The following is a 12,996-nucleotide window of genomic DNA, read 5'->3' as shown; positions in this document are numbered from 1 at the left end:
AGGACTGCCTGGACTAAAGCAAAACTGTTACCAGTGATCATGTCTGCAGATGTCTGGCTTTTTTTAACTAGGTCCTTGGGGAGAAACAAGCTGTCAGGGTGTCAAGGCAGCATCCAAAACACAGGTTTAGAGATGCAGCATTTCCTCATCTGCTTACCGACAGGTACTTTAAAATATTTTCCTCTGTGTTCAGGACGCAGTGATTTGACACTGCCGCAATCCCTAACAGTTAATCACGGAAATTGTGGAGAGAAAGATTTAATTATGGTCTAAGGTCAGATTGGAAAATGCAAAATAAAATGGGTGAGTAGTTTCAGTAATTTTAAGATCCATGAAAGATACAAGCTGTGAAAATTGATTCTGATTTGATGCTAAAACCCACGATGGATTATTAAGAGAATTCATTTTAAAAGTAATGCTTCCATAAGATCCATGGTGAACCTTATCCAGACAGATGTCCAAAACAAGCTGTCGTGAGCCACATGCTCATAAAACACTTCAAAATACCTCTTCTATTGTTTCCAATTACCTGTGAGGGACAATTTAAAACCACCTTTCATATATGAGGTTTGAGTTTTCTCTAAGTACAATATGTCTACATGATGCAGGTAGACACACAATACAGTCTGAACCCTTATAATCCAGACAGCATGCAGCAGCAGTTTTCCCTTTACTTGCATACTAGAAAATTAAATGCACTGCATTGTGAAAAGGTATCCGTAATTAATTTAAACATTACAACCTGTCTTGAAATCCATCTTTATTATAAAGGAAGAAGAGAAGAATGAAAGAAATGAGTGAATGAAATAAAAGAATGAAGCCTAAAACCTTTTTTGGGACTTTTCCCATGGTGAAGCTTGACAAATAAATGTTTCTTAGAATATTACAGCAAATACCCTTAGAGTTTATGTATAATCATTGATTTTCAGTTATTCAATTAGTTTCTATAAAGAAAGAAAAGTGTTTTCCTGTTATACTAAAACATTTAGCACTTTTAGGTAGCTACAGTTCTGAATTTGTGTGTCAAATTTCTCTAATATATCATCACTCATATATATATGACAATCATCAAGAAAAGCTGTTTGTACTTTGTGGCTGCAGGCAGTGAAAGAAGTTAAACATGCAAAGTGTTGAGAACCTCTTGCTCAAGAGGTGCTTCTCATTTGAATGTAAGAACATCCTGAGTCCAGCCTACTCCAGGTTAAATCAACAGTTCATTTCAAACTCAGTGTATTTCGAGTTCAATAGCCCCATTTTGTGTGCAGAATTTATACCTATGATAGCTTTGCTATGAAATGCAGAAGAGTACCATCAAACTGTTAAGTGTTCAGCCTCAGAATTCTGCTTGCTTGCAAAACCTAGCAACATAAATCAAATAACGACTGAGAAAATACTGCACAGCCAGCATCTACAAATACCTCCATCTGATCGTTTTTGAATCTAACCACGGAACTTGCACGACAGATGCCTTTGAAGAGTCTTGGTTCTCCTCATTAAACTTTGCAGGCAATGTTTTCTTGATTTGATGATATTAATATATTCACCTTAAAACCACATTTATTCCTACACTTGGTTTGTTGCCCAGCAGTAAAAAGAAAATATGTCATAACTTGTAAAGAACATTGAACTTGGTGATGTTGAGCAAGATTATGTTTTTCAATTACATGTGATTTACTAATGGACATTACAGACAACTTCATTTTACAGAGATGTCCTAAATCTTAAAATCATTTTTAACAACGTATTAAGAACTCTCACTCTAGCCTTTGACATATTTTCTTTTTATGATTCCTCATGTTTTAAGTACTTCTCTCTTCCCCAGTCATTTAATTATACGAAATCACAACCAACAGTGTTCACTAAGAATCAGATTTTTCCCTCTGACAGCCTTCAGAGCTGACTTCTTACCCTCAGACCAAAACTTCAGTGCCACTTTTAATTCTACTCTTTGCCTTGCATTTCATGAATAAAAACCAGGATTGTCAAATTTACATGAAAAACTATTTCAATAAGCTTTTATTATTTTAGACATGTAATATTAAATATAATATGAATTAAATATGTCATATTTAAAGGGAATTTTGAAGTCCAGCTTTTATAAATTTGAAGAAGAGGCAGTAATTTTTTTTAATCGAAACCCTGTTAAATATTCATCTGTGTTTCACTGTGAGCACTTATAATAGAGTAAACCTTTCAATGGAACCATCAGTATAGCAAAAATCCTGAATAACCATCGAATCAATTCTATTGCATAAAACTAAGGCAAAATTTTCACCCAATATATGCAAAGATTATATTACTATGATGGCTGGTAGTAAAGGGTTCATATTAAGATGCAATCTACTCTTAGCATGCAAAAAACAAAACTCAAACCAAAGCAAGGTTGTGACTACAAACAGTGTGATGACTAAGAGAAAAAAAAACCTAGCTGACACTACAATATTATGGCATTTTTTAAGTACCTTCTTATCAATGACATCAAAATACTGGATGAGGCTGGATGAGAAATTAAAATCTGTAAACTATTGTCTTATCAATTATAATATATGTGTTTACAGTTCTCTCTTAGTAGAAATATTAACAGTCAAAGAACTTTTAAGATAGCTTGAATATGTTTATGTCATTATTGGTACTTGGGATAGATCACTACCACTGAAAGAGCTTATTCTTACACGATAGTTCAGGTCAATCACATCAAAATATCAAGAAAAAAGCCAGAGAAAAAAACAGGACTCACATCTTAGATGATTAGAAACACATAACACTTTTCCATGCCTATAAGAACTGAATAGGAAATATATTCTAGCACCAAAAGACAATTTAAACTCTGAAAGGTAGTATGTCACATTGTCTAAATACATGCGTACACAAACACACACTCTTGATTAGCCAGACGTTCCAACAACTCCTTATTACTACTCCCACATACTGAACTGAAAAAAACAACCTTTTAATTCCTCCTCCATCCCACACATTAATAAAACCAAATTAGCCTGTATTGCCATGGTACCACTTTCTGGAAGGACTGCAGTAGCTCCTCTCATGATGAGTGCAGGTGGGGCTACCAGGCTACAACACTGTGAAATCAACTTGCACAGATTTAAGTGCTGAATATTTGAAATTATGGTTCATTAAAAGAAACTAAAATTTCTCCAATTTTTTTTTTTTTTTGCTGTTTTCAAGTTGAATAAGGCATTTCATCAAAATGTCCTCTTCAATAATCTCTGCAGTGCTACATCTTCTACGTTGACATATTTTTTGTGTTATACAAAGCACTCTATTAATAGCATTTTCAGAGAGAGAAAATATTAGAATAAAAAAATACAGCAGATTTCATCAAAAACAGTATTTTCTGCCACCAGAACATTCCGAAAAGAAAATATACATAAGTTGTTGAAAACCGAGTATTTGATATCCCATAGGATCCCACTTTCTCTTTATTTAATGCAGAAAATTAACATTTAAGGCACAACCAGCCAAGAGATTGTGCTTCAAAAGATTCTGAAGTTATGAGGCAGAGAATATCACGGTGTTGGTGGTGTTCATACATTCTGAACACTAAAGTAACCAGAATTCTTTAACCGAATTAAGCAACAGCCTGAGAAATTACCAACTCCATGGATAATCAGATTTTATTGTGAATCAGAGCTACGTACATGTTTTTCAACTAGTGCATCAGAGTACCTATGAATATTGTCATTTAGACAAGAATACTGGATACAATCTTACAATTCTAAAAGCCTCTTTTACTAAGAAAATAGTGGAATTTGGCATTAGAAAGAAAATTAAAAAAAGAAGAAACCCAAGGAAACTGAAGGAGAAAGAAACTACGGTTTTCATCCTTAATGCTATCTACCATGCAGAAGTGCCAAGGGAAGGTTCTCAAACACAGAGCCCAGGTTACAAACCTGCTGAAGGTCAACACTGCTCTGCAGAACTCAACTCTCAAGTGACCTGTCTGAGCTCAACAACACACATCTGACACAAACCGCTTGTCTCACTGATGAAGACCGGGGCAATCTTAGCCAAGGCCAGTCATACAAGCAAGCGCTACCAAATCCTTGAATCCTCTGAGGAACAGAGGCCAAATAAGCATGAGTTCAGAGACAGTTTCACATGTTTACAACAAGCAACTTCAAACCATCAGTTTTATCTTCTCACCTATAAACAATGTGCTTATAAATTTTAACATATGAGTTGATAATGGTCTACTGGGGTTGAAAAAACCTCAAGCATTTAAGAGTAAACAAATACTAGAGTTAGGGGTGATTTTAGTTTTACCAGTTAATGAAGACAACAGTGATTGTTCCTTAAAATTGGCCTTCCCCTCGGACATCAAATTAATTAAAATATGAGTATAAACTGATGAACTGGGGACTTTTTCTGAAACTTGTAACTGACACAGAAGTGTTAGGGATAAAACATCCCGTGTTCTAAAGGCTCTGAATATCCTTGATAAGAACGTCAACAGAAGTCACATTATTGCGACTCTTCGAAATCAAATTTATTCAATATTTCATCATTGGAACATCATTCTAAATGTGAAACTGTTCTTCTCCACTACACAGCTTATCAACCTTTTCTGTACCTAAAATTCTGCAAATGCAAATGGATCATGGTAAGAAATACACCAAAACATATATTACAATTCCGTATGAAAATCCTTTAAAGAAATTACTTTAAAAACACACACTGTCAGGGAAAGGGAAGATGTAAGTAGTGGCCATCTCTCATACAATACAAGGACTGCAAATTACACAAAGAAGTGCGTACTCAGGTTTCAGATTTACTCTCACTGAACAGTGATACTTAAAATAAAATAGACACCGATTTTGGGTTTATCTTCAGCTAAGTAACATATCCCAATGAAAATACAATTCCCAGCAAATTCTCATGTATCATAGATTGTCAGTAAATGAAAACATTATTATTCTCATTGTGCAAAAATTACAAGCCAGCATCTCCTCTAAAAAGATCATCAACAGATTTTGACATTACTCACCCCACTGGAGGGGAGCCAACTGTAGATTCTCCAGGACCAGTTGATTAAGGACGCCTTCCACACTTGCTTCCCCTTCACGTTTCAAGGAAGGGTAAATTGGAGTTAAGGAAAATTTTGTTTCAGAGAGAAAAAGAGCATGTGATACCTACAACTTTTATTATTGCATATTAAAACTCCAAGCAAGCAATTCCGTAAAGGCTAATGTTACATATTTGGTTTATTAACCCATGAACTGACTAGCGATAATAATTAGAGAAACTGATATCTTCAGAATATAAAATTTAATTCCACTGAGAACCATTAAATATGAAAATGCAAAAGCAAAATGTACTTGAACCACAGTAAAACACAAGGGGAGAAAAGTCTGGAAGCTGCAAAAATGAAAAACCTGTCACGATGCGGTGCAAGATCACAGTTCAAAATGACATAGTAAGAGCAATCTCAAAATAAAAGGATAAAATTTAATAGGGCAATAGGAAAAAAAAGCACAAATGGGGCAAGGATAACTTCATATACTGGCTCAGTGCCACTTCTGTGGAGGTACAAGGGACAATAGACAATGCAGCAACAATGTCGATATCGAGGGCAAACGTCACACCAGAATCACACACGCACATAACCTGCAAGCTTCCCTTTCTACTCACTCCTGTATGAGCTCAGAAACCAGATCAGACTGAAACGAGAGAAAAATCAGGAATTTGCTCTTACTCTAAGGACAGTGAAGCACTGAAATAAGCCGTTGGGAAAAGGAGACTCTCTTGTTTCTGAAGGGCTTCAAAACCATTTACACAAGTGTTAAAATAAAAGCATAAGCAATAGCCAATGGAATACAAAATTAGTATTATCCATTTAAACAAATTAACAATAATTTCATGTGATGCACCAATGAAGATAGCATGCATTTCTAACAGGATTCCTGATTCCCTTACTTAAGAGAGGCACTAAATGCAAAGGGCTTTGAAGCACATGCAAATGACAGCAGCATCTTCTATTTGGCCAAAGCTGCATTCAGGGGCTTGGCACGATTTTGTACCACAAGAAGCCCCTCTCTCAGCCAGGTTGAGACGAAGGAGGGGAGGTGGAGCAAGCACAGATCCTCCATTGACACACATACAGCATATGAGCTTTGGTGTGCTTACACTAGAGTATCGCTGGCAATCTTTATTGTCTTTACAGCTCAGGTCATGCTTTTCCAGAATGGGAGCATCACACAGGAACAAAGCTCAAGGGAGAGGCAGGATCTTCTTTGTGATGTTGGGAAGAGACTGCTTTCAAGTCTCAGTCTTCAAATGAAACAACTGAAGTGAAGGGGTGACCCAAGGTAACTATGACCTAAGCTCCTAACAAGCTTGATCAAGGTTTCAGCCAACAACTCCAAAAGTACTGGAACCGTGTTCCTCAAAAATACATTTAAAAAAACAGACTCCTAAATGTGATCAGTCTTTTTTCTGCACAACTCTGGAAAGAGAGGCACATCATCTGACTGACAAAGTATGTTCCCGTCTGTGTCATTTAAAAGTTATTAGTTATCACTGCAGATAACTAATTCCTACCACAGGACATAATTTTACAGGCTCTCCATGAGATGTAAAAGAAAAACCCTGAGATCTAACAATTAGTGAGACTCAAGAGCTCAAGAAGAAGACGGAAGAGGAAAATCGATATATTGCAGAGCATTCTCACAATGTTTTTAGTATTCTCATTATGCCCTGAAAAATGTCTTAAATAGCTTTTTTTTTTCCTTTTTTTCCCCTTAAAAGGACTACAAATGAAGAATTCACAAACCCTATAGAGTCTAAAAGCTGTAAACACCATTAAATAAATGCACTGGAAAACTGAAGGCAGCAGAATACCACTTCCAAAAGACGCTGCTGCTGTATGACCCAGGACACCAGCACAACAGAATAATTTCCATAAACCAAACTATAGGACAGAGAATACATAATTTGGATTACTTCATAGAAAGAAAAGATAAATAATCCTGTTATCACATCCTTAATGTAAGGAATATAAGTGAGAGAAAACACTAATAAAAAGGCAGTTTTTAAAAGACATTTTAAAACAGAATGGCTGCCATTAACTGTAACATTAAACTAACTTAACTTGCTCACATTGGTGCCTGGAATATTGCAAATTTTTACTGCTTAAAGCTCCATGGAAAAATTAATGTCTCAGATGCCACTATAAAATGACTATAAAATAGGCGATTCTCCATCCTTTATGGTTGGTAAATGCTATCAAAGTAGATCCACGTATTCGCATGGATCTACAGAGGGATCTGGACAGGCTGGATTGATGGGCTGAGGCCAACTGGATGAGGCTCAACAAGGCTCAGTGCTGGGACCTGCTTTTGGGCCACAACAACCCCATGCAATGCTACAGGATTGGGGAAGAGTGGCTGGAAAGCTTCTCAGAAGAAAAGGACCTGGGGTTGTTGATCAACAGCCACTTGAACATAAGCCAGCTTGTACCTGGGTGACCAATAAGGCCAAGAGCACCCTGGCCTGTATCAGCAATACGTGTGGTGGGCAGGAGTAGAGAAGTGATTGTCCCCCTGCATGGATGAGGCTGCACCTCGAATCCTGTTTGGTTTTGGGCCCCTCACTCCAGGAAAACATTGAGATGCTGGAGCATGTCCAAAGAAAGGCAACGAAGCCAGTAAAGGGTAAAGCACAAGTCAGGAGTAGCTGAGAGAACTGGGATGGTTTCGCCTGGAGAAAAGGATGTGGCTCAGGGGGTACCTTCTTGCTCTCTACAACTACTCAAAAGGAGGTTGTAGTGAAGTGAGGGTTGGTGTCTTCTCCCAAATAACAAGCAATAGGACAAGTGGAAATGGCCTCAAACTGCACCAGGGGAGGTTTAGATTGGATATTAGGAACAATTTCTTCCCCAGAAGGGTTGTCAAGTATTGGAACAGGCTGCCCTGTCACCAGCCCTGGAGGTATTTAAAAGATTTGTAGTGTGGTGGTTTAGTGGAGGATTTGGCAGTGCTAGGTTAACGTCTGGACTTGATTAGTTGAAAGGTCTTTTCCAACATAAATGATTCTATAATTCTGTAATCCACAAGGAAAACGTATTTTTAAATTTCAAATTCAATACAGCTACTGATGAGTTCTGAAACCAACTGCTTCTTGGAATAAGTGCAAAAAGTACCCAAAGCTATACCTCAACTAATAAAAATTACATATCTACACTTCTTACATTCTGTGTCCAGTCTGACTTCCCCAGTTCAGGACACTGAAATATGGGATAAAATTCCCTGGAGGGTTACCAAGATGATTAGAGAGCTGGAGCATGTAACGTATTAAACCCTGAGAGAACAGGGCTTGTTTGGTCTTGAGAAGGAAGGCTATGGAGAAATATGGAGAGGGTATAGAAAAGATGGAGCCAGATTTCCCTTGGAGGAGCAAAGTAATACAAAGAGGGGCAACAAACACAAGTTGCAGGACAGAGTGTTATAACAGACCTGAGGAGGTTCCTTCCAACCTAAATTGTTCTGTGATCAGTGCAACCTTGCTGTCTTCAGATTACTCACCAGGAAGATCTGGCAGTTCTAGCAGCATTCAGTGCAGTATTCAGGCTGCCCCACAGATAGGGCAAAAGATGCTCAGACATAATGTAAATGCCCAACTTGCACCAAGTGATTCAGAAAAGGTGCTTTAAAAATATCTCCCCAAAACACAGGTTTTTAATGAGTATCCAAAGTTTTGCCCACAGAGTTCACTAAGCATCTAATTCAGCTTACACTCTGCTGCCAAAGAGACTCAAAGCAAAAAAAAATCAATTAAGTTAATAGAGAAACTAGTGTAGTTGGTATGGCCTAACCATTCCTAATAGACAGAAATAGCGTGGAATTTTGTATCATTGATCTTTGTCTCCTAACTATGTATCAGGCAATTATATAAAATTGCTCATTATAGCACAAACACAAATTGAATATTGTAGCAAACTCATCACCTTGGAGATGAAAAGCAACCAAAATGTGGAGTAATACAACTTCAGAGGAAAAAGAGAAAAGCTGAACTCAAGAGTTTGTCTATTTCCTAAGCCAAGCCTTTAGAAGCTAATGAAAGCGAAGCAGCTGCAACAGGGATTGTCAATATATCCTTTCATTCTTAGCTCAAAGTCGAGTCTGATAAAAGACAAAAGCATTAAGATCCAGAATTTAAGATTCATTAAAAAAATGCACAGACAAATGGAAGTTCAGACTGACAAACTTCAGTGTGACCTTGTAGAATCTATCTGCTTAAGGAAACCTCCAAATATTTTGCTATCATCTCACTGGGATTATAAACCCTCTCTTCCATCAGAGTCAGATTGTTAAATTGTTAACCCAAGCCTCATTTCCAACAGTCAAGTTGTTGTTATCAACAACACATGAATCACCCAAGACTGAAACAGTTCACTTCCAGTCTCCAGTTCACGTTTGGCAGTTCAAGACATTTTCATCTGCACAATGAAATAAGTTTCAATGGGGGCCTCAGACCACCAAATGTTGTTTAAAAAAAACTTAAAATCAAACCCTAATTTTTCATTGTAGGCATCTTTATTTAACATTTCCTTAGCAACAGATTGTATATGATATAAAATGTTTCAGAGTGAAAACCTGAATGACAGTTGAATGAACTTGTTACGTTCCCAAGGAAAAGTTTGCTCTTTTATACTAATTCTGATTGTCTAGCGTGTAGCTGGGTACCCACAATAATAACACAGCATGTTGTCTAAAACCTACTGCTTAAAAAGACAATCCATTTTTAAAAATGCTTTATATCTTAAAGGTAATCATGTTTTTTCTCTCTGCATTCTGCATCTTGCATCGCTCTAAACAGATTTATTTGCAAGAACATATTTCTCAGTTCCTTTGCAAATAAATACAGGTGGAAGTGTATACACACCATAAGCAAATTATTAACTGTTCATAAAGAGAAATTATACTAATGAAAAAGAAATTTAAATGATTAATGATCACAATTTACTTATAGAGCAGTAGCCTTAGTCATATTTTAAGCTTTCTGCTTGATTATTACTGTGGTGCTTTACTGCTTAAACTAATTACATGCAGTTACTGAGGTTCTTAAATAATAGTTACTTTTGCAAACGATTGTTGATGCTAAGCTCAAACTCAGCATGTAAATGTAAAGCTCCATCCAACTAAAGTATTTCTAAGGAAACCTTTACAGATGTACAAAAGTTTCACAACATGCAATATTTTCATTACTTATGATTCATAATTATGATAAAGATGAAGTCATGAAAAGCTGAACAGACAAACAGAAAAGTAAATTTTCATAAGTTGTCACTGGTTTGCTGTCAAGCCTAGATGGCATGGAATCACAGAATAGCTAGGGTTGGAAAGGACCTTAAGATCATCCAGTTCCAACCCCCCTGCCATGGGCAGGGACACCTCACACTAAACCATGTCACCCAAGGCTCTGTCCAACCTGGCCTTGAACACCGCCAGGGATGGAGCACTCACAGCTTCCTTGGGCAACCCATTTCAGTGCCTCACCACCCTCACAGCAAAGAACTTCACAAATGAAATGCCTCAAGCTTCTGTCCTATACATATTAATTTCAACATTCCCACTGGCTACATAAATGGTGACATAGAAAAACATTCCTAAAATGTATGTATTTGGAAAAGATGTCAGCATTCACTGACCTAATAAATGAATGGAATGTATGAAGATCACTTGGATGAAATTCAATGAAGAAAAGTTCCAAGTATCACCCTGGAAAGAGTCAATGAGTCTATAAATGGAAGTTGGGAATAATTATTCAGTCAGTTATACTGGACCACATAAAAAAATAAATCACTCAGACATGGGAAACTTGCCAAAGAACTCAAGAACAGTACTCAGAATAACCATCGTACCTGAAACATGGAAGGTAAAGCTTTTGTTCTATGAGAAATCTCACCTGAAGTATTGCTTACAACTGTGGAAGCCACACAGTGAGAAAAATATAGCTATACTGCAGAACAACATCAGCAATATGGCTGAAAGCAAATGGGCTTTGAAAAAATGTTGGCAATTAGGTTTAAATATAGAAAAGAGAAAACAGGAGAAAGGCACATAATACAATTTCAGAACTGTAAGAAAACTTTGCAAATAGGCCAGGCATCAGCTAAATCACAGAAATTAATGTTGAAGTAAGAAAAAATTGCCTAACTATTAGAAAAGTTAAGACTGGAACATGATTTTTAAGGTGGTGCTGGAAGTCTCATATTTTCAAGGTTGTTAGGGCCAGGTTTAGAATATTTTCAAGAAAATGACTCCAAAATGTTATACTCTCATTTCACTGAAACAGCAATTCTTTCACAGTACATTAGAAAAGTTCTCTGGCTGCAATCAAACCTGGGGACAGCAGGAGACAGGAGGAGGAAAAGGAGTCTGGTTTTCAACAGTCATTTTCTGCACCAGCCCTCTGCATGGCTGCACAAATCACAGAATAATTGATAATGAAATTCCAGAGTCACTGTCCAAACCTGTGCTCAAAGCACAGAAATACTGGAATTGCACCAAGTTGTTCAAGGCCTTGTCCAGAATTTTTCAAGAAGGACTTCAATTTTACAGAACTTTTGGATAACTTGATCCACTGTGCCCTGGGTTCAGCAGTAGCAGTCATTTTTCTCCTTCTTGGTAGCTGGTGCAGTGCAGTGTTTTGACTTTCGGCCTGGGAACAGAGCTGATAGCGATGTTTTGGTCTGGCCAAGGACTTTGTGAGCCTCATGCTCTGCCAGGGAGGAGGGAAAGCCAGGAGGAAGCAGAGACAGGACACCTGACCCAAACTGACCAAAGAGATATTCCATACCACAGTACGTCATGCCCAGGATGTAACTGGGAGTTAGCTGGGAGACTGCGGGGTTGGAGGAGGTATAGGTCAGTGCTTGGTCAGGCTGGGGGGGCGAGTTATCGGTCGGCTGGTGGTGAGATTTTGTATTCTCTTCCCTTGTTATTTCCTTTATCATTATTATTATTAGTGGCAGCAGTAGTGATCTGTGTTATACCTTAGTTACTAAACTGTTCTTATCTCAACCTGTGGGAGTTGCATTCTTTTCGATTCTCCTCTCCATCCCTCCGGGAGTAGGGGGAGGGCAAGAAGGGGGGGAAGTGAGTGAACGAGCTGTCTGGCTGGGTTTAAACCACTACACACAGTTTCAGCATCCTCATTGTAAAAAGGATTTCTCCTACTGCTTAACCAGAATTTACCTAGCTGCAATTTATTACAGTTGCGCTGTGATATGCCTTGCTTGAAGAGCCAGATATACTTTGTTGACTGCTACAACTCTTAGGTTTTGAGAAGGTTGCCCTGGAAGCCCTAAGCCCAAGAGCTTATACAATCCTGCCTACCAGTTCCCCAAAGCCTCCTCTCCTACAGTCTAGAGTTATTATCCTGCTACTTGCCTTCCTAACTTATCTCAGGATATTGAACTCCACCATCTCAGGGCAACTGTAATCAAGGCTGCTGTCAAACCTCACCCCTCCAACTTGATCTTCGTTATTTTCAAATAGCAGATCCTGTACAGCACATGCCAATCAAGCCATCCAGCAGCTGCACACAGAAAGTGTCCTTTAAGTACTCCAGAAATCTAATCCACAATTGGAAGACTTCCTCCAGTTGTTGAAGGAATAGCTCATCCTTCAAGTACTCTAGAAATCTAACCTGCAACTGGAAGACTTCTTCCAGGAATACTTCATCCTTCAAGCTTCAATTCTTGATTGGGTAGTCTGTTACAAATGCACACTGTATCTATCTGCTGGACTCCTCTGTCCTTGATTCAAAAGCTTTTTCTCTCATTTCCTAGCAATTCCCTGTGTGCCTCAGCCATCCTTTACGCAGAACACAACAATCCCTCCTCATCAGCTCTGCACAACCTTCCTAAATAAACCGTACCCACTTGTCAGTGCACCATGCTCACGCAAACTACTACTTTCTGAAACCCTCATAACACCAGAGCTGTGAAACTGCACACTGACCTCTAATTCTTCCTCC

At 38.0% G+C, this 12,996-nt stretch overlaps 1 protein-coding gene across 1 annotated transcript in view; it reads right to left on the bottom strand.

Moving 5' to 3' along the window:
* The window catches only part of TRAPPC9 (trafficking protein particle complex subunit 9), a 499,166-nt gene that overhangs the window by 253,565 nt on the left and 232,605 nt on the right, over nt 1–12,996 (bottom strand). The window contains exon 21 of the mRNA XM_062626937.1: nt 5,003–5,093. Coding sequence (XP_062482921.1) covers nt 5,003–5,093 — 91 coding nt within the window. The remainder of the gene's footprint in view (nt 1–5,002; nt 5,094–12,996) is intronic.

Source organism: Pezoporus occidentalis, unplaced genomic scaffold (genome assembly GCF_034315485.1).
Source record: "Pezoporus occidentalis ecotype Australia unplaced genomic scaffold, CSIRO_AGI_Poc_V1 ctg3, whole genome shotgun sequence".
Classification (NCBI taxonomy): Eukaryota; Metazoa; Chordata; class Aves; order Psittaciformes; family Psittacidae; genus Pezoporus; species Pezoporus occidentalis.
This window is presented reverse-complemented; position numbering and strand designations above follow the sequence as displayed.